Source organism: Carcharhinus amblyrhynchos, unplaced genomic scaffold, assembly GCF_965287045.1.
Source record: "Carcharhinus amblyrhynchos unplaced genomic scaffold, sCarAmb.v2.hapA scaffold_81, whole genome shotgun sequence".
NCBI lineage: Eukaryota > Metazoa > Chordata > Chondrichthyes > Carcharhiniformes > Carcharhinidae > Carcharhinus > Carcharhinus amblyrhynchos.
This window is the reverse complement of record NW_027649821.1, coordinates 626,992-649,877: the sequence shown is the minus strand read 5'-3', so window position 1 is coordinate 649,877 and position 22,886 is coordinate 626,992. Positions and strand designations below refer to the sequence as shown.

The following is a 22,886-nucleotide window of genomic DNA, read 5'->3' as shown; positions in this document are numbered from 1 at the left end:
AGTTTTCTCTGTATATGTATTTTGATCTAATGAAGTGAAACATCTGAAGTGTAAGTATTGGGCACTTGGCATAGGATTCTTTATTTAAAGGTAAATCAAACACTTGAGGAAAGAAATCAAGAAGCTGAGGGTTAGAAAAGATTGCTTTGGTGTAACCACTACAGATTTAGTGAAGCGGGTTCTGGCCGTTGAAAAATGTTTCCTTGGATGTTGTGGGAAACTGAAGTGACATTGAATCTGCTGAAATTGGAACTGAGATATGCTCATTAGGACAGAGTCCCAGAAACTTGACTGAATGTGTAACTGTGCAGTGAATTGGATATGACTACCTGCTGACAATCAGTATTGAGATGAAACCCCAGAGGAGCAGACTTCAGATCCCACCGTGGTACATGAAATTCTTCAGTTTAGCTCTGTTACCAAATTTCGCCACTTGAGTTGGAAGCTGAGAGTTCAAGCCCCACTCAGAATTTATGGAGTACATAATCCAGGCTGGCACTTAAACAAGGTGCTAAAGAAGATATTGCTGCAGATGTTTATGATTTAGTTATTTTTTACGTTTGGAGAAATTCATCTGTCAGTGAATCAGTTGTACTGTCTCCCCTGAGATGACACTGATTGTGTTTTGGGTTAGCCTAGTGCCTCTCAAGTATGTTCAGAATATGGAAGCATTTGATCACTGTACGGGTGAAAGTAGTGGAGGCTACTGTCTTTGTGAACTTGCAGATCTTTTTTAATGAGTACAGAAAGAAACACAGATTAATTCCCTTTCCTATCACCTGCACATGATATATGTTTCCCCTATTATCTTTCTTTATCCTATAAGCCACGTTCTTTTAAATCCCTACAGTTTGTCCCAGTATTTCAGGCATCATCAATGCAGTACATTAGTGTATGTTTAAGCTTCAAAATCCCAGCTGTAGAATTCTAAAGGGTGTTTTGTATCCAAGTATGCGATGTATGTGCTGTATTTTATGGTACTTAATAAGCACACAGGTTTTCGGATTGTGCAGCTCGATAAGCACCTTTTGTGTGAATGTGGGCAGGATGCGTGCCTGCTCTCTGGAAGAGCTCCATGCTGTCACCACCCAGTAAATGAGATGTGGCATCTCAGCTGCGCACCCTGGTAAAGTATTTTCAATCTGTAAATACTGTAAATGGAAAACTGATTAGCAGTTGATGGATTTTTGTTTTTTCAAGATTGCTGTAATCAGTCTCGGGCAGATGTAACAGATTGCAATAGTGTGGCAGTGATTTCGGTCCTGAATATTGCATAGTGATGTGACTGCAGGCATAGGATTTTGAGCTAGATCGATTATTTCAAACCCTTGTATTGTTTTATTATAAAAAATAATTATTGAAAAAAGCTGTTTAATTATCATATTTCATTTGTAAATGGTAAAGTGAGTTTAGCATAACTGTAGATCGTTGCTTAATTGCTTATTTTTCCATAATGCCTTTAAGCGAGGATTTTTTATTTGAGGATAGGGTGGAGTAAGTGTGCTGGGATATATAGACGTAGTTTAGGTGGAGAGCCATACACTGCTTTGCAATGTGTAGAGGACCAGCTCTCAGTCGAGGTTTGGGGAATGCAAGTCAGGTTTTTTCGAACCTCTCTGCAAGGATAGAAGGGAAAAATCTGAGAGAAATGTCATCCCAGGATAATACGGACAGGCCTTCCCTGGTGTCTGGCTGCTTTTGAAAAGGGTTGATGGATGGTGGAAATAGGTTACACGTCTGAACTAGATCCAAAAAAATACAGGTTCACTGAGTGAAAAGGAAGTTTAAAGTAGCCTTGCAAATGGAGCTATCCTTCTCCCTCTGTTCTATTGCTCCTCACCTTAAAGGCAATCAATGTGCGGGTGTTCTTCCATGCTGTCAAGTAAGGTACAAATAAAAGCCTCCCCTCTTCACTACTGATTCGTTGCCCCGTTAAAACTCTTTTGCTTTCAGCTGCACACAGTAAAGTTGTGAAGGTGATGTAAGAGAAATTGATCTGCTCTCTGCAGGGTTAGTATAAAAATATTAATGTTCATATCCAAATAATTGTCCTGTGTATTTTAAATCAAACAATTTCAGTGCTCCCCTCATTGAATGATGTCCATAGAGGGCAGATCAAATAGCGCATTCTTCTGGGGCTAGAGAAACAGATACCATGTTCCTTCATCGTCTGTGGAAGGTTCACGTGATGGACCATCTAGTTTCTCTTATATTTTATCTATTTTGTTGTAACCTCAACTGTTGAATTGGATCCCTCTTTCTGCTCCTCCTCTCGTTGCATTAGTGCCTTTCCTATGCTGGGGGCCTTTGTAAAATAACAATTCATTGTTGACTAGAGGCAGCTTTCTGCTTGCTATAAGTAGGGTTGGGATAGGACAAACATGCTTTATTTTCCCCCTTTAAGTACTTAAGTTGCTATTGAACCTGCTTTCCAGTTCCCCAACTCAATGTATTTGAAAAATAAACATTCCATTTAGTTTATATTGCCTCGCTTCTTTCTTCCTACCAAGGTGAATGATATCGCACTCCTCACCAATAAATTTAATCTGCCATGTCTATGTTTTTCACTAATCTGTCACTATTCTTATCATTGCTTACTACCTACAGAAGTTTTGTGTCCATCTGCAAACTTGAAGTTATGCTCTACATTCCCAAGTCCGTGTCATTAATATATCTATCAAAGAAAGCAGTGACAACTGGACACACCACTGCACTTTCCTTCCAGTATCAAAAACAAATGCTCATCATTACTGTCTGCTTTCTGTCCCATAGCTGTCCACACTGCTGCTGTCCTTTTTATCCCCTAAACTTCGTAATAAGTTTATTACATGGTGCTTTTTGAAAGTTAATTTGCACAACATCCACTACACTATCCTCACCATGGGACCTCAGCATGGATGGATTGAATAAGCTGCAGTTGTTCTTTGAGAACAGAAACTTGAGCAGACATTTGATAGACTTGCTCATGATGCAGTTAGTCAGAGAAAAATGATTCCTTTCTCATGACCCTGCCACCAAAAGGAAATGTGGAGGAACGGCTAAAAGGACCAAAGGCAATAGGAGAGAAGAGTTTGCATAGCGAGTGGCTAGGATCTGGAATGCACTGAGAGTGTGGTGAAGATAAATTCAATCGTACCTTCTATAGGGGTATGAGGAAAGAGTGAGAGTGGAACTAGCTAAATTGCTCTTGTAGTGTGAGCCTGTATGGGTTCAGCAGGCTGAATGTAATCCTAAGCTGTAGCCATAGAAAATTACAGCTCAGAAACAGGCCTTTTGGCCCTTCTTGTCCATGCCGAACCATTTTTTTGCCTAGTCCCACTGACCTGCACTTGAACCATATCCCTCCACACCCCTCTCATCCATGAACCCGTCCAAGTTTTTCTTAAATGTTAAAAATGACCCCGCATTTACCACTTTATCCGGCAGCTCATTCCACAGTCCCACCACTCTGCGAGAAGAAGCCCCCCCCTAATATTCCCTTAAACGTTTCTCCTTTCACCCTTAACCCATGGTTTTTTTCACCCCTAGCCTCAGTGGAAAAAGCCTGCTTTCATTCACTCTATCTATACCCATCAAAATCTTATACACCCCTATCAAATCTCCCCTCATTCTTCTACGCTCCAGGGAATAAAGTCCTAACCTATTCAATCTCTCTCTGGTAACTCAGCTTCTCAAGTCCCGGCAACATCCTTGTGAACCTTCTCTGCACTCTTTCAACCTTATTTACATCCTTCCTGTAACTAGGTGACTAAAACTGTACACAATACTCTAAATTCGACCTCACTAATGCCTTACATAACCTTACCATAACACTCCAACATTTATACTCGATACTCCGATTTATAAAGGCCAGTGTACCAAAAGCACTTTCTACGACCCTATCCACCTGTGACGTCACTTTTAGGGAATTCTGTACCTGTATTCCCAGATCCCTCTGTTCACTGCAGTCTTCAGAGTCCTACTATTTAGCCTGTACATTCTACTTTGGTTTGTCCTTCCAAAGTGCAATACCTCACACTTGTCTGCGTTAAATTCCATTTGCCATTTTTCAGCCAATTTTTCTAGTTGGTCCAAGTCCCTCTGCAAGCTTTGAAAACCTTCCTCACTATTCACTACACCTCCAATCTTTGTATCATCAGCAAATTTGCTGATCCAATTTACCACATTGTCAACCAGATCATTGATATAGATGACAAACAACAATGGACCCAACGCCGATTCCTGCGGCACTCCACTAGTCGCAGGCCTCCACTCAGAGAAGCATTCCTCCACAACCACTCTCTGGCTTCTTCCATTAAGCCACTGTCTAATCCAATTTACAACCTCCCCATGTAGGCCTAGCGACTGAACCTTCCTAACTAACCTCCCATGAGGAGCCATTTTATAATTCTGTGGTCTGTTATTTCATCAAATAATTCAAATCAAGCTTGTCAAACAATTTGCCTTTAACAAGTCTATGCTGGCTTTCATTTATTAACTCTCATTTTTTTCAAATACCATTTAATTTTGGCCTGGATTATTTGGAGTTTTCCACCATTGACATTAACCTGTTACTTGGACAAGGTTCCCATATCTAACTGGATGGGAAAATTATGGCCAGCGCCTTCACAGTTTGCACTCTTTGTTCCCTCAGCAACTGAGGATACGTTCTACTTTAATAGAATGCTGCCAATTTATCAAGTACAGGTATTGGACCCCAAGGAAGCTTGAGAATGGCTGTGTACTGGATACAGGCATTTTCTGGAATTTGCGTTCTGGACAGCGTTTGGTGGAGAATAGGATAACTTAGAGCTGTGCTGATTTCATCACCAAGCTGATCCAACGAGGACAAGGAAAAGATAATGGGTAGATTAGGCTGGCTTCTGCTGTTAATCCCAGACCTAAAGAGCAGGGAATCAGTGTGCTGTAATCTGGACTGGCAGACAGTAATGCCTGATGGGATTGTGGTTTCCAGGGCAGGTCCCAGTTTTCAGCTCCTTCTGGATTTTGGGATGAGGGGTCCGGTACTTGCACCTACTCCATATCTATTTTTATCGTATCCCGTTTCTCTGTCTTCCCCTTTTTTACTGACGTTGACAGCTTCTTCTTTTGTGAAGATAGATGCAGAATAAAGGTAAAGTGACCATAGGCTGCCCACCCCTTTTTGAAGGGGAGAGCTGTCTGGTGGTGAATTATCCTCACTATTCTTCTTGTCCCTTAATGGCCCCACCTTTGCCTTTTTTTTAGTACTTTTAGTATTGTGAAACATCTTTGGGTTCCCTTCTGTATTATCCGCTAATTGATTTCCCCCTCAAACTCTCTCTTTGCCCTTCATATCTCTTTTCATTACTCCTATAATTTTTATATCTCGATTGGTTCTCCACTGAATTCTGAACTTGGCATTTGTCATAAGCTCCTTTTTCTATTTCATTATAGTTTCTATATCTTTAGTCATCCAAGGAGCTCTCTCTTTGGGTGTCTTTCCTTTCCCCTTCATGAAAACATGTTCAATCTGTATCCAAACTAACTCCTCTTTGCTTATTTCCAGACTTACCTTCTTAGCTTTGATTCAAAGCCACTGAAATTTTAACTCACTGAAATTAGTTGAACATTTTCACGTGATTGTTCTTGTCCTTTCCCATCATGCTTTGTGATACTGTGATCACTTCCAAACATTCTTCCACTGAAACAGTCTATTTGTCCTGAGAATTGCTGCTTTTTGTGCATGAAACTCTTGTGCACATTTTAGAAATTCTTCCTGCTTTCTCCTCAGCAGTGTTATTTTCCTAGTCTATATTAGGTGAATTAATGTTGCTCATTATTATTACACAACTTCTTGCATTTTTTTAAAACTGTTTTCCCCTAATCATCATCCCATTATTTGGTGGCTTATTGTGCACACCCAGCAGTGCTATAGGTCCCCTATTATTCTTGAATTCTAACCTAATTAATTCATCCTTTTAACCCTCAACTGAATCATCCTGAAGTTTTTGCACAGCTATCTTTGATCAGTTTTACCGTCTCTCTCCTTTTCTTTCTTTTCCCATCTTTGTTCAACCCTTTGTAGCTAGAAATATTAAGTTCCCATTCCCCTCTCCCTATTTGAAACCAGCCTCCACTACTGCTATTATAATCTTTGTGGGTACATGCACCTGCAGTTCACCAACCTTATTTAGACGCATGCACTCTAAACCCATTTTGGTCTCCTTTGCTTTATCCCCATCTGATCCTTCCATTTCTGAACTATTCTTTACTCTCTGCAGATTTGTGTCCTTTATGCACGAAGCCCCCGTGCGTTGATTTAATTAGCACTTTGACAGAAAGGAACGAGACATTCATGGTGAATTTGCATTTTAATGAATCCTTGTTTCTTAGTGCGACAGCAGTTATTTATTCATTCATGGGATTTGGATGTTGTTGGCAAGGCCAATGTTTATTACCCATCCCTAATTGCCCTTGAGGTGGTGAGCTGTTGCCACCTTGAAATGCTGCAGCTCCCTGTAATGTAGGTACATCCATCATGCTATTAGGGAGGGTGTTTCAGGATTTTGACCCAACAGCAGTGAAGGAACAGTGATATGTTTTCCAAGACGCAAAGAGATAGCGGCTGCTGCTACTTCTACCTTTCAGCCTCCAGTAGCAGTAATTAGGTTGTGTACCTGACAGTGCCAGGGTTCAGGACAAATTTAAAGTATACTTATTAGTCACAAGTAGTCTTAGATTCACAAAGCAATGAAGTTACTGTGAAAATAAGAACATAAGAACATAAGAAATAGGAGCAGGAGTAGGCCATCTAGCCCTTCGAGCCTGCCCCGCCATTCAATAAGATCATGGCTGATCTGTCGTGGCTCAATTCCACATTCCTGCCCTCTCCCCATAACCCTTAATCCCCTCTCTTATCAAAAACCCATCAACCCGCGTCTGAAAAATATTTAGCGAGGTAGCCTCCACCACTTCAACGGGCAGAGAATTCCAGAGATTCACCACCCTTTGAGTGAAGAAGTTCCTCCTCAACTCTGTTCTAAACCACCCCCCCTTTATCTTGAGGCTGTGCCCCCTAGTCCTACTATCCTTTCTGAGCAGGAAGAGTCTCTCCACCTCTATCCTATCCATCCCATTCATCACCTTATACGTCTCAATGAGATCTCCCCTCATTCTTCTAAACTCTAACGAGTACAAGCCTAGTTTATTCAGCCTCTCGTCATAGCTCGACCCCCTCAACTCCGGCATCAGCCTAGTAAACCTCCTCTGCACTCCCTCCAAGGCCAAAATATCCTTGCGTAAGTACGGCGCCCAAAACTGCACACAGTACTCCAGCTGCGGCCTCACCAATGCCCTATACAGCCGCAGCAAGACCTCCCTACTTTTATATTCAATCCCCCTCGCTATGAAGGCCAGCATCCCATTTGCCTTCCTGACCACCTGCTGCACCTGCAAGCTGGGTTTTTGCGACTCATGCACAAGGACCCCGAGGTCCCTCTGCACCGTCGCCTGCTGCAGTTTTTCTCCACGTAAGTAATAATCCTTCCTACCATTATTCCTACCAAAGTGGACCACCTCACACTTGCCAACATTAAATTCCATTTGCCATTTCCTGGCCCATTTGCCCAGCCTATCTAGATCCTTCTGCAGACTCTCCACACCCTCCGCGCAATTTGCCGTTCCAGCAATCTTGGTGTCATCAGCAAATTTCGACACCATACACTCGGTTCCCTCCTCCAGATCATCTATATAAATGGTAAATAGCTGAGGCCCCAGCACCGACCCCTGGGGCACTCCAGTAGTCACCATCCGCCAATCCGAATAGCACCCATTGACCCCCACTCTCTGCCTCCTATTTGACAACCAATCCTCTATCCACGCTAACACCCTACCCCAACTCCATGCCCCCTGACCTTTTGCAATAACCTCTTGTGAGGTACCTTGTCAAACGCCTTCTGAAAATCCCCTAGTTGCCACACTCCGGTGCCTGTTTGTAACACTGAGGGAGAATTTAGCATGGCCAATGCATCTAACCAGCACGCCTTTCAGACGAAACCGGAGCATCTGGAGGAAATCCCCACAGATACAAGGAGAATGTGCAGTCTCTGGACAGATAGTGACCCAAGCGGGAATTGAACCCAGGTCCCTGGCTCTGTGAGGCAGCAGTGCTAACAACTGTGCCATCGTGTCCCCCTCCCAGATCTTGGGACTGGAAGTAGGAGGGGAAGGATCCAGTGTTCTGATTCATGTAGGTAACAGTGCCATTGGTAGGATGATGGCGGTTCTGCCAAGGAAATATGAGCTGTGGCCAAGTTTACGAAGCAGCACCACAAGTTAATAATCTTGGAATTACTGTCTGATATAAGGACAGTGCATGGCGATGTAGAATCGGTTTGGGTTGAATTCATGAATAGCAGGGAAAGGAATGTATGGGTGGGAGTAGCCTACAGACCCCCAAGAAGTCAGAGCATAAATGGGGAAATATCAAGGGCATGTTTGAAAGGAACTGCCATTATCATGAGAGATTTTAACCTACATATTGATTGGATAAATCAAACCTGCAAGGGTAGTGAAGAAGCGTGTATTAGGGATTGCTTTTTCGAGCAGTATATTGAGTCAGTAATCAAAGAGGAAATAGCTAATCGTTTAGAAAAGCTGAGTATAATCAAACCTAGACAACATGATTTAATGAAAGGTAAATTGTGTGACAAATTTGCTCGAATTCTTTGAGAATGCAACAGGGAGAGTAGATAGAGGGAATGTGTAGGTGGAGTCTATTTAGATTTTCAAAAGGCATTTGACAAGGTGTCGCATAAGAGGCTGGTGCATAAAGTAAAAGCCCATGTTGGTGTGTTGGCATGGATTGAAAACTGGCTGTCACAAACAGAGAGTTGGAATAAATGAGTCCTTTTCAGAATGGAAAGATGTAATTATTGGAATGCAGCAAGGATCAGGTCTTGACCTGCAGTTGTTCACTATTTACATTATTGACCTTGGAGGGAGCAAAATGTAAGGTTTCCAAATTTTCGATGATACAAAGATATGTGGAAGGGCATGTTGTGATGATGGTATTGTGATTCTGCAATGTGATATAGATTGGGTGATTGGATGAGAACCAGGCAAATGGGGTTCAATATGGGGAAATATGAAGTCATGCACTTTGGTAGCAGAAATCATGAGGCAGATTATTGTTTTTATGGAGAGAGACTGCAGGTGAGTGAAGAACAGAGGGATCTCACAAAAAGCTAGCAGGCAAGTCCAATAGGTCATTAAGAAGGTAAATGGTATTTTGGCCTTTATTGCAAAGGGAATGGAGTTTGAAATAGGAAGGTTTTGTTGCAGTTGTATATTGTGTGGATGAGGATTTGCCTGGAATACTGTATACAGTTTTGGTCACCTTACCTGAAAAGGATACAGTAACATTAGAGGCAGTCCAAAGGAGATGCACCAGGCTAATTCCTGGGTTAGAGAATTGATCCATCGAGAGACTAAATAGTCTGGGTCTGTATTCCTTGGTGTTTAGAAGAGTGAGGGATGACTTTATTCAAACATATCAGATCCTGAAGGGGTTTGACCAGGGTAGATAATGAGTTGTTTTCACTAGTGGGAGAATCTCGAACAAGAGAGCATAGCTACAAGATAAAGAGCTAGTCATTTAAAACTTGAGGTGTGTAGACATTTCTTCTTTCAGAGGGTGGTGAATCTCTGGAACTCCTGGCTCCAGTGGGTGGTGGAGGCTGGATCATTAGAAGTATTCAGTGTGGAGATGTAGAAATATTTGATAGATCGAGGAATAGAGGGTTGTAGGAAGTGGCACAGGAAAGGTGTTGAAGCTGGCATAGATTAGCCGCGATCATTCTGAATGACAGGGCAAGGTTGAAGGGCCTGATGGCCTGCTTCTGTTTGTGTTCATCATGAGTCCAAGTTAGGTACAGCAGGGTCAGAAAAAGCATGTCATAGTAGTTTATAGGCAATAGTTATACAGTTGGACAGAGCATTAAACAAGAAATTATTGGAGGTTGTAACAAAGGTAATAATAGTTGTGGGGATTTTAATCTTCTTATAGATTAGACCAATCAAATTGGCAAAAGTAGTGTGGAAGATGAACTTGTAGAATGCTTTTGTGATTAATTTCCTGTAGCTGTATGTTGCGGAACCAACTAGGGATAAAGCCATTTCATATCTAGTATTGTGCAATATGCACTGTTAATTAGTAATGTCGAAAGGAAATAGTGGACTTAATACAAATGAAATCCATATTATGTTTGAAAACGACATACTCCAATCACAAACAAGAATCTTAAACTAAGAGGTATTACATAAGCTTGAGAGGAAGGAAGGCTGGCTAAGGTTGATTAGGTAAATCGATCAAATGTTATGGCAGTAAATAAACAATGGGAAACAAAGGTTGGAGGTGTTGTGGATAGTGTGGAGGGATGTCAGAAGTTGCAGCGAGACATTGATAGGATGCAAGACTGGGCGGAGAAGTGGCAGATGGACTTCAACCCAGATAAGTGTGTGGTGTTTCATTTTGGCAGGTCAAATAAGATGACAGATTATAATATTAAGGGTAAGATTCTTGGCATTGTGGAAGATTAGAAGGATCTTGGGGTCGGGTTCATAGGACGCTCAAAGCAGCTTCTCAGGTAGAGGCTGTGGTTAGGAAGGCGTATGGTGTACTGGCATTCATCAATTGAGGAATTGAGTTTAGGAGTCGGGTGATAATGCTGCAGCTATATAGGACCCTGGTCAGACCCCACTTGGAGTACTGTGCTCAGTTCTGGTCGCCTCATTACAGGAAGGATGTGGAAGCCATAGAAAGGGTGCAGAGGAGATTTACAAGGATGTTGCCTGGATTGGGTGGCATGCCTTATGAGGATAGGTTGAGGGAGCTCGGTCTTTTCTCCTTGGAGAGACGAAGGATGAGGGATGACCTGATAGAGGTGTATAAGATGATGAGAGGTATTGATCGAGTGGATTCTGAGGCTTTTTCCCAGGGTGCTCGGGAGTGGGTATAGAGGAGATGTCAGGGGTAAGTTTTTCACTCAGGGGGTTGTGGGTGCGTGGAACTGGCTGCCTGCAGTGGTGGTGGAGGTGGATTTGATAGGATCTTTTAAGGGACTTTTGGATAAGTACATGAAACTTAGTAAGATAGAAGGTTATAGGTATGTCTAGTAGGTAGGGACATGTTTGGCGCAACTTGTGGGCCAAAGGGCTTGTTTGTGCTGTAGTTTTGCTATGTTTCTATTTAAAGAAATAATTCAAAAGATTCAACAAAGATGCGTACCATTGAAAAAACTCGGTCCATTGTGTAGCTTACCAAAGAGGAATAGATTAAAAGAAGAGACCTTTAATGTTGCAAAGAATAATGGTAAATCGGAGGATTGAGTACCATGCAAAGGAAATACACAAGATATAAGGGCTTATGGAGTTTTTTTGATTTGAATATTATCACATGTATTGGGACATAGTGAAAAGTATTGTTTCTTGTGCGCTATCCAGACAAAACATAGAGTATGTGGGGAGAAGGAAAGAGTGCAGAATATAGTGTTAGTCATAGCTAGGGTGTAGAGAAAGGCCAGTTTAATATAAGGTAGGTCCATTCAAAAGTCTGATGGCAGCAGAGAAGAAACTGTTCTTGAGTCGATTGGCACGTGATCTCAGACTTTTGTATCTTTTCCTGTATGTCCGTGGTGCGTGGGGTTCTTGATTATGCTGGCCGCTTTGCTGAGACAGCGGGAAGTGTAGACTGAGTCAATGGACAGGAGGCTGGTTTGTGTGATGGGCTGGGCTTTCTTCACGACACTTCGTAGTTTCTTGCAGTATTGATTAGAGCAGGAGTCATACAAAGCTGTGATGCTTCAAGAAAGGATGCTTTTTCTGATGCATCTGTAAAAGTTGTTGAGAGGCGGACATGCTTGTAGCTTGCAGATGTACTAGTTGAATGTGAAGCAAAGTGCTCTAACTTTGTAATTGAATGGAGTGGTCTGTGATTATTAATTGGTGTGGTTAAACATTGCTAACATTTTCTGGTTATTTAAGGAACAAGCCTTAAGTTTGCCCCACCAGGCATTTACATGTGTAACTTATTTGTTATTGACAATTCATCAATTCTGGCATTGAATGCTCCTCATCTTGTTCGGATTTCAAAATGTCCGCAAAGCGCACCAACTATGTACATAACTGTAATACTTAATAAAAACATAATTAAATACTTTGACCTGGCACCTGAAGACACAGCAAGAACATTTTACTTTCCCAGCATGTTAATACTGTTGTCGCTAGCATGTCTGTAAGTAGTGCCATTCCTGCAGTGACAGCAGCAATGTTGGAAAAGGTGTGTTTTTTAAAAGCTGAATCATCTATTCATCTGGTTACAGCCCATCTATTTGTCACCCAATCCCACTATTTGTAGATTTAATTAAACTCCGCATCCATTATTGCCTTAGTAAGTAGAAGACAGAAGAAAATGAAAATAAAAATGCTCTCCATATTCCACCTGAATTCCATCCAGTTTTAAATATTAAACTGAATGTCTTTTAAAATTATTTGCAATCTGCTCATATACGTGGTGACATTATCAGGCATGACATTGCGAAGTATAATATATACTCGAGTTTGGATCATCTTTAACACGTGAAGCTTATTTCATGTTAATTTCAGTTGAAAAAGCAGCACGTAAAATTCTGTTTTTACAGATGGTGGATATGTCTTACAGCAATGTTAAAGAAAAATTATTTGATGATAATGCTCAAAACATCATTTTGCCACAGATGGCTCATTAATGGGATCAGGAAAAAGTGCCTAGGCATGGCAGATGGATAAATTTTGTGGAATCAATAAATGGAGTTTTGACACCAAATTTTAATCCAAATGAAAGTGTATTGACAGGCCTGGTTTTTCAGAAGTTCCAGAGTTTCAATCCATTGGGGAAGGGAGTGTAGATATTGGTTAATGCGCATTGAACAGACATTGTTGAAAATAGTTGAGTCATGGCTTTCTATGTCAGCTTTTCTCTTTTTTTGAACTGGGTTTGAATCTTGTTCACTTCAGGCAGAAAAGCAGTAGACACAGGTATTGATGCCTTTGAGTTGTTGTGAATTAGTATTCACGTTTGGATATGATCAAACGAAACTGGGCAACATTCAGGCTTGGGCTGAAATATGACAAGTAACATGCACATCGCTACACATGCCAGGCAATTGCCATCTCCAACAACAGGGATTCTAACCATCTTCCCTTGACGTTCAACAGCATTACCAACACTGAATCTTCTACCATCAACACCTTGAGGGTCACCATTGACCAGAAACTGAACTGGACCAGCCACACAAATACTGTGGTGATGACAGCAAGCCAGAAGTTGGAAAATCTGTGGTAAGTAACTCAGCACCTGATTTCCCCCAAAGTCTGTCCACCATCAGAAAGACGTGTCTTTGGGGGAGGTAATGATAATATCACTTGACTAATAATCCAGGCTCTGGGAATGTGAGTTTGAATCCTGCCACAGCAACTGGTGGAATTTAAATTCAGTTAACAACTGGAATTAAGAAGCAAGTCTCAATAATAGTGACCATGAAACCATTGCCATTTGATATTTTAAAAAAATCCATGTGGTTGACTAATTTCCTTTAGAGAACGAAGTCTGCCTGGCCTATATATGACTTCAGATCTCAAAAAATGATGAGACAGAGTACAGGAAAGAGGTAAAGAATCTGGTGAATTGGTACAACAACAATAATCTTTCCCTCAGTGTCAGTAAAATGAAGGAGATAGCCATTGACTTCAGGAAGCATAGTGGAGGAAATACCCCTGTCTACATCGACAGAGACGAAGTGGAAATGGTTGAGAGCTTTAACGTTTCTAGATGTCCAGATCACCAGCAACTTGTCCTGGTCCCTCCATGCCAATGGTATAGTTAAGAAAGACCACCAACACCTCTATTTTCTTAGGAGGCTAAGGAAATTCAGCATGTCTGCTACAATTCTGACCAATTTTTACAGACTCCCCATAGAAAGCTTCCTTTCTGGATGTAGTACAGCTTGATGTGACTCCTGCTCTGACCAAGACCGCAAGAGACTGAATGTAGCCCAGTCCATCACACAGCCAGCCTCCTATCCACTGACTCTGTCTACACTTCCTGCTGCCTCAGAAAAGCAGCCAGCATAATCAAGGATCCCACGCATCCCGGACATACTCTATTCCGCCTTCTTCCACGATACAAAAGTCTGAGATCCAACCAACTCGAGAACAGCCTCTTCCCTGCTGCCATCAGACTTTTGAATGGACCTACCTCACATTATGATGATGATTCTCTAGCTATGACTGTAACACTACATTCTGCATCCTCTCCTTCTCCCACGTGTACTCCATAAATGGTATGCTTTATCTGTATAGTGTGCACGAAACAATGCTTTTCACTGTATAGCAATACATTTGACAATAGATTAAAAAAAATCAGTGTGGTTGACTTTTAAATGCTCTCTGACGTGGCCTAGTAGTTGTATTAAACTGCTCCAAAGTCTATTAAAAGGAGTAAAACCAGGAGATCAACTGGCATAGGCCTAGGCGTTGGGAATGATATGGCAAACCTAACCCTATCAACCCTGCATTGTCCTCCTTAACATTATCTGGGGGCTTGTGCCAAAATTGGGAGAGTGGTCCCACAGACTAATAAAGCGACAGCCTGACATTGTCATACTCGTGGAATCATACCGTACAACGTCCCTGACATCACCATCATGTGCATACAGTCAGGAGGCAGTTGTCCTGTGAGTTCTTAACATGGATTCTGGACCCATGAAGTCCCATGGCTTCAAGTCGAACATGGGCAAGGAAACCTGCTGATGACCACCGACTGTCCTCCTTCAACTGATGAATCAGTATTTTACCATGTTAAACACTGAGAAGGGAGCACAGAGGGTTGCTAGGGTACTATTGTCTGGGCTGGCTGAGTCTTGAAGGGTAAAGCTGCTAAACTGAACCTACAGCAAATGGTGAGCAAACTAACGAGGGGGAAAATACCTACTTGATCTCCTCACCAACTCCTTTCCACAGATGCATTTGTCCATGCTGGTATTGATAGAAGTGACCAAAGCACAGTCTCCGTGAAGGTGAAGTTCCATCTTCAAATTGAGCATATGCTCTAGCGTGTTTTGTGGTGCTACCAACATGTTAAATAGGGTAAATTTTGCACAGTTCTAGAAGCTCAAAAATGAGCATCCATGAGATGCTCTGGGCCATCAGCAGCAGCAGATATGTACTTGACCATAATCTCACCTCATGGCCTGGGATATTCCCTCACTCCATCATTCCCACTAAGCCAGGGGATCAACCATGGTTCAATAAAGAATACAAGAGGGCATGCCAGGACCAGCAGCAGACATAACTAAAAACCTGGTGAAGCTACAGGACTAGTGTGCCAAGCAGTAAAATCCGTCATCTGAGCTAACTCATCCCACAAACGAAAGATCAGATCCAAGATTTTCAGTCCTCCCACATCCAGACTTGAATGGTGTTAGACAATTAAATAGCTCACCTGAAGGAGGAGGCCTCTCAAATATCTCCATCCTCAATGATGGAATAGCCCAGCACATAGAATCATAGATTCCCTACAGTACAGAACGAGGTCATTCGATCCATAGAGCCTACACCAACAACAATCCCACCCAGGCCCTTTTCTCTTAATCCCATGATTTACCCTGCTGTTTTCCCTGACATTAAGGGACAATTTAGTGTGGTCAATCCACCTAACCTGCACATCTTTGGCATGTGGGAGGAAGCCCATGCAGATATGAGGAGAGCATGCAAACTCAGTCACCTGAGGCTGGAATTGAACCCAGGTCCCTGGTGCTGTGAGGCAGCACTACTAGCCATCGTGCTCTCCATATCTGTGCAAAAGATGATAAGGCTGAAGCATTTGCAACAAATTTCAGCCAGAAATACCAAGTGGATGATCAATCTCAGCCTCCTGCTGAGGTCTCAGCATCACAGATGCCAGTCTGCAGCCAATTCGAATCACACCACATGATATCAAGAAATGGCTGAAGGCCCTGGATGCTGCAAAGAGATGAGCTTCACACTATTCCAACAATAGTACTGAAGACTTGTGCTGCAAAACTAGCCAAACTGTTCCAAGCTGGCTCCTGTTCTGCCCAAGACTGCAAGGAAGTACAAAAGGTCGTGAATGTAGGCCAATCCATCACGCAAACCAGCGTCTCATCCATTGACTGTCTACGCTTCCTGCTGCCTTGGCAAAGTAGCAACATTATTAAGGACCCCACTTCTCTCTTCTGCCTTCCGTCAGGTAATGGATACAAAAGTCTGAGGTCACATACCAAATGACTCAAGAACAGCTTCTTCCCTGTTGCCATCAGACTTTTGAATGGACTTGCCTTGCATTAAGTTGATTTTTCTCAGCACCCTAGCTATGACTGAACACATTCTGCAGTCTTTCCTTCCCTAGGAACAGGGTACTTTCTCTGAGCGCGCAAGAAACAATACTTTTCACTGTATCCTAATACATGTGACAATAAATCAAATCAAAATCCAGCATGGCTACAGCATTGGCATCTACCCAACAATGTGGAAAATTGTCCAGGGATGTCCTGCATGCGCACAGCAGGACAAATCCGACTTGGCCAATTACCACCCCATCAGTCTTCTCTCATAAACAAAGTGATGGAAAGGGGTCACCAACTGTGCTATCAAACAGCACTTACTCAGCAGTAATCTGCTCACTAACACTCGATTTGAATTCCTCCAGGGTCACTCAGCTTCTCACCTCATTACAGTTTTGGTTCAAACATAGACAAAAGAGCTGAACTTGAGGTCAGAGTGACACTGCTGCACATCAAGGAGCCCTAGCAAAATTGATATCAGTGGGAATTGGGGAAACACTCTCCACTCATACCTAGCACAATGGTTGACCCATAACCATCTCCCAATCAGTTTCAGAACATCACTGCAGGAGTTCCTCAGGTAGTGTGCAAGGCCAAGGTAGTGTTCAGCTGCTCGATCAATCATTGTCTTTCCATAAGTTCAGGAGTGGGGATGTTCACTGGTCACATGACATCCAGCACCACGTGCAACTCGGATCTGAAACAGTCCATATCCAAATGCAGAAAGACCTGGACAACTGTCAGCTTTAGGCTGATGGATGGATTTACCACATGATTTGCACCATCCAGGACAAAGCAGACTGCTTGATTGGATTCCCATCCACCAGCTTCAAATCCACCGCTTCACTACTAGTGCCCTGTGGCAGCATTGTCTGTGAGATGCATTACAGTAACTCACCTAGGATCCATCCATAGCACCTTCTAATCCTCTGATCTATACCACCTAAGATGATCTAGGGCACCAGATGCATTGAATACCACATGGGAAACCATCACCCCTCCATGTTGCAAACTATCCTGATTTGGAGCTATATGCTGTTCCATCACTGCTGCTAGGTCAAAATTCTCAAACTTTCTAACAGCGGGTGCTGTAGGTGCAGCGGCTCACCATCATCTTGAGGGCAGTTGGATATGGACAAGAAATGCTGGCCTGGGTGGCAGCGTTTACATTCACGAAAACCTGAAGTCTCTTTCCACTTTCTGCCCTAGTGGTATTGATGTGGAGTTAAACATGGTTTGCTGGGGGGAGGTAATAGCTAGACTGTTAATCTAGAAGCCTAACGTCCCGGGGACCTAGGTTCAAATTCCGCAGGTGGTGAAATTTGAATTCAGCAAGAAAATATCTGGAATGAACGATCTACTGATGACCATGAAACCATTGTCAGTTGTCAGAAAATCTATCTAGTTCACTAATGTCCTTTAGGGAAGGAAATCTGCCATCCTTACCCAGTCTGGCGTACATGTGACTCCACAGCCATAGCAATAAGGTTGACTCTCAACTGCTAGAACAAAGAACAACACAGCACAGAAAACAGGCCTTTCGGCCCAACAAGCCCGCGCCGCCATTTTAACATTGTGAATGCCCACTTCTACCTATGATCTTTGCCTACGCCTATTGGACTCCACAATAAAGGAATTATAACCAGATTGAGGGACGCCTAGAGAACTAGGGAAACTAGGAATGGGCAATAAACGCTGGCTAGCCAGCGACAACATAAGAACATAAGAAATAGGAGCAGGAGTAGGCCATCTAGCCCTTCGAGCCTGCCCCGCCATTCAATAAGATCATGGCTGATCTGACGCTGCTCAGTTCCACTTTCCCGCTTTCTCCCCATAACCCTTAATCCCCTCTCTTATCAAAAACCCATCAACCCGCGTCTTAAAAATATTGAGCGAGGCAGCCTCCACCACTTCAACGGGCAGAGAATTCCAGAGATTCACCACCCTTTGAGTGAAAAAGTTCCTCCTCAACTCCGTTCTAAACCGCCCCCCTTTTATCTTGAGGCTGTGCCCCCTAGTCCTACTGTCTTTTTTGAGCGGGAAGAGTCTCTCCACCTCTATCCTATCCATCCCATTCATCATCTTGTACGTCTCAATGAGATCTCCCCTCATTCTTCTAAACGCTAATGAGTACAAGCCCAGTTTATTCAGCCTCTCCTCATAGCTCAACCCCCTCAACTCCGGTATCAGCCTAGTAAACCTCCTCTGCACTCCCTCCAAGGCCAAAATATCTTTGCGCAGGTGCGGCGTCCAAAACTGCACACAGTACTCCAGCTGCGGCCTCACCAATGCCCTATACAGCTGCAGCAAGACCTCCCTACTTTTATATTCAATCCCCCTCGCTATGAAGGCCAGCATGCCATTCGCTTTCCTGACCACCTGCTGCACCTGCAAGCTGGGTTTTTGCGACTCATGCACAAGGACCCCGAGGTCCCTCTGCACCGTCACCTGCTGCAGTTTTTCGCCCCGTAAGTAATAGTCCTTCCTACCATTCTTCCTACCAAAGTGGACCACCTCACACTTGCCAACATTAAATTCCATTTGCCATTTCCTGGCCCATTCGCCCAGCCTATCTAGATCCTTCTGCAGACTCTCCACACCCTCCGCACAATTTGCTGTTCCCCCAATCTTGGTGTCATCAGCAAATTTCGACACCATACACTCGGTTCCCTCCTCCAGATCATCTATATAAATGGTAAAAAGCTGAGGCCCCAGCACCGACCCCTGGGGCACTCCACTAGTCACCATCCGCCAATCCGAATAGCACCCATTGACCCCCACTCTCTGCCTCCTATTTGACAACCAATCCTCTATCCACGCTAACACCCTACCCCCAACTCCATGTCCCTCGACCTTCTGCAATAACCTCTTGTGAGGTACTTTGTCAAACGCCTTCTGAAAATCTAGAAAGACCACATCCACCGGCTCTCCTCTATCCACCGCCCTAGACACACCTTCATAGAACTCCAGTAAATTTGTCAGACACGACTTCCCTTTAATGAAACCGTGCTGCGTCTGCTCTATCAAGCAATTCCCTTCAAGATGCCTCGCAATTTCCTCCTTAATGACAGATTCTAACATTTTACCTACCACAGACGTTAAACTAACCGGCCTATAATTCCCCGCCTTTTGCCTGGCATCCTTCTTAAACAACGGCGTAACATTAGCCGTTTTCCAATCATCCGGCACTTCCCCGGAATCCAGCGACGTCTGGAAAATAACCACCAAGGCATCCACTATCACCTCCGCCATTTCTTTCAGAACCCTCGGATGCATTCCATCCGGTCCTGGGAACTTGTCCACAATCAGCCCCTCCAGTCTGTCGAGCACCGCCTCTCTAGTAACAGTAATGTCATTAAGACCCTCCAGTCCTACCACCTTTCCATCGCTAACACCCGGCAAATTATTCACGTCCTCCTCCGTGAAGACAGAAACAAAAAAGCTATTCAATACCTTAGCCATATCCTCATCCCCTACCACTAGGTCCCCTTTCTCATCCTCTAAAGGACCAACATTCACCCTAGCCAGCCTCTTCCTTTTTATATATTTATAAAAACTCTTGCTATCCTTTTTTATATTAAGCGCTAGCCCAGCTTCATAGTTTCTCCTACCCTTCTTTATCAACTTCTTTGTCAATCTTTGTTGACATTTAAACCTCTCCCAATCCTCTTCTCGCCCACTACTCTTAGCTACTCTAAATTCCTCCGCTTTTAATTTAACACTTTCCTTCACCTCCTTCGTTATCCACGGCTTATTACCTCTCTTCCTACTGTCCTTTTTGACCATCGGAATAAATTTCCGCTGAGCACCAAGAAAGATCTCCTTAAAGATCCTCCACTGCTCCACAACAGACCCTCCCTCCAACGCACTCCCCCAGTCCACATTCACCAATTCTTCTCTCATCCTACCGTACTCCCCTCTATTCAAACAGAGGACGCGTGTCCAGGAACCCACTTTCTCCTCCTCCATCTGCACCAGAAACTCCACCATACAATGATCACTCTCCCCAAGAGGATCCTTCACCACAAGGTCCCTAATTCTACCCGCCTCATTACATAGCACCTCATTACAACCATGTCTCCCAGATGAATAAAATAATTGGTTTGGAGCTGATTGTACTTATAAAATCCAAAAGAAGTGCTGGTTAGGTGCATTAGTCATGCTAAACTTACCCTCAGTGTACAGGCACCGGAGTGTGGCGACTAGGGAATTTTTGCTGTAACTTCATTGCAGTGTTAACATAGAACACTACAGCACAAACAGGCCCTTCGGCCCACGAGTTGCGCCGATCACATCAACACCTACCAATCTATAGACCTATCTATAACCCCCAATCCCATAAAACCCCATATACTCATCCAGAAGTCTTTTAAAAGACCCCAGCGAGTTCGCCTCCACCACCACTGACGGCAGCCGATTCCATTCACTCACCACCCTCTGAGTGAAAAACTTACCCCTAACATCACTTCTGTACTTTCCTCCCCACACCTTAAATCTGTGTCCTCTCGTAGCGACCATTTCAACCCGGGGAAATAGCCTCTGAGAATCCACCCTATCTATTCCTGTCAACATTTTATAAACTTCTATCAGGTCGCCTCTCAACCTTCGTCTCTCCAGGGAAAAGAGACCCAGCTCCCTCAACCTAACTTCATAAGGCATGCCTCCCAGTCCAGGCAACATCCTTGTAAATCTCCTCTGTACCCTTTCAATAGCTTCTACGTCTTTCCTATAGTGAGGCGACCAGAACTGCGCACAGTACTCCAAATGAGGCCTGACAAGGGTCTTATAAAGTTGCAGCATTACCTCCCGACTCCTAAACTCAATCCCTCGATTAATGAAGGCCAGTACACCATACGCCTTCTTGACCACCTCTTCCACCTGCGAGGCCGATTTAAGAGTCCTATGGACCCGAACCCCAAGATCCTTCTGCTCTTCAACACTACTAAGACTCCTGCCCTTGATAGTGTACTCGTTCATCCCGTTGGTTCTGCCAAAATGGACGACTACGCATTTATCCGCGTTGAAGTCCATCTGCCACTTCTCCGCCCAGTCCTGCATCCTATTTATGTCCTGCTGCAACTTTTGACATCCTTCCAGACCATCCACAACACCACCGACCTTCGTGTCATCAGCGAACTTACTAACCCATCCCTCCACTTCCTCATCTAGGTCATTTATGAAAATGACAAACAGCAAGGGTCCTAGAACAGATCCCTGGGGCACTCCACTGGTGACTGATCTCCATTCAGAAAAAGAGCCATCCACAACCACTCTCTGCCTTCTGCAGGCAAGCCAGTTCTGGCTCCACAAGGCCAAAGGCCCTTGGATCCCATGCCCTCTCACCTTCTCAAGAAGTCTTGCATGGGGGACCTTATCAAACGCCTTGCTGAAGTCCATGTACACCACGTCCACTGCACTTCCTTCGTCAATGTGTTCAGTCACATTTTTGAAGAACTCAACTAGGCTCGTAAGGCACGACCTGCCCTTGACAAATCCATGCTGACTATTCCTGATCATGTCAAACCTCTCCAAATGCTCGTAAATCTTGTCCCTCAGAAGCCTCTCCATCAGCTTACCAACCACTGAGGTCAGACTCACCGGTCAGTAATTTCCCGGGCTATCTCTGTTCCCTTTCTTGAAAATAGGGACTACATCCGCAATCCTCCAATCTTCCGGAAATTTAATTTAAGCTTACTTGCGACACTAATAAATTAAACTTTTTAAATGTTAAAATTGTGGGTAATTATCCACGACTTTGGCGTAAATTGCATTTGTCCACTGTTACAGTGGACTAGAATGCTGTACGAGGTTTTACAAGCACTTGGGGAATGATGTGAATAAACGGAGAAATCCTTTGTCTCTGTTATTTCAGTGTAACATTCAGGCTGCACACAACGTGAGGTCAAGAATTAAGGAAGCATTCGGTTTACAGAACATGCTGTTTCCGGAAACTTCTAGTGGAAAATGTAGAACAGAACACAAACTATGACTAAATTGATTAAATGTTTACATCAGCTTAATTTCAGTCTCTCATCTGGAGTCTTGTACATCTTGTCTTTGCAATTCTCTTGACTAAAATTAAGCTTCTCAGTCTTTTTTTTTACAGAAACTGCTTTCTTCAAGCTATGAAGTCTCTGCTGCAGAACATGATCTGTGTCTTTTGTTTAGAATTTATCTGTTGACTCACTTTTCCAGAATGTTCTGTTATTTCTGTTGATAAACTGTAGATCAGTTATATTTCAGTACGTTACATAGAACAATCCAAGTGGCATTGTGTGGTGATGGTGGTCTGAAACTGGATAACAACTGGATTATTTTCCACGATTAGTAATTTAAAAAGCAGCACTTTCAGCCTACTGAAGTTTTAACAAGAAAATGCTCACGTAAAAAAACTAAGACGGCACCAGAGCGCGGTGACTTCTTGCAAGCTGTGCCCAGCATTCCTTCTAATTCTTTTACGTTTGTTCTATGCTTCTAATACTTCATTCTAACTTTTTCACATTCTGCACTCTCTCGTTTCCTTCT

The 22,886-nt window shown here is 43.3% G+C and overlaps 1 protein-coding gene across 3 annotated transcripts in view; it reads left to right on the top strand.

Annotated features, from left to right (window-relative positions):
* The window catches only part of arhgap39 (Rho GTPase activating protein 39), a 485,625-nt gene that overhangs the window by 22,307 nt on the left and 440,432 nt on the right, over nucleotides 1-22,886 (top strand). Inside the window, exon 2 of one of the 3 annotated variants that reach the window (XM_080182707.1) lies at nucleotides 13,216-13,338. The exons of 1 other annotated variant lie outside the window; for it this stretch is intronic. In XM_080182707.1, the coding sequence (XP_080038833.1) occupies nucleotides 13,216-13,338 (123 nt within the window). Of the gene's footprint in view, nucleotides 1-13,215; nucleotides 13,339-22,886 lie in introns of those variants that run through there. One more of the 3 variants, XM_080182709.1, reaches the window with a different exon arrangement.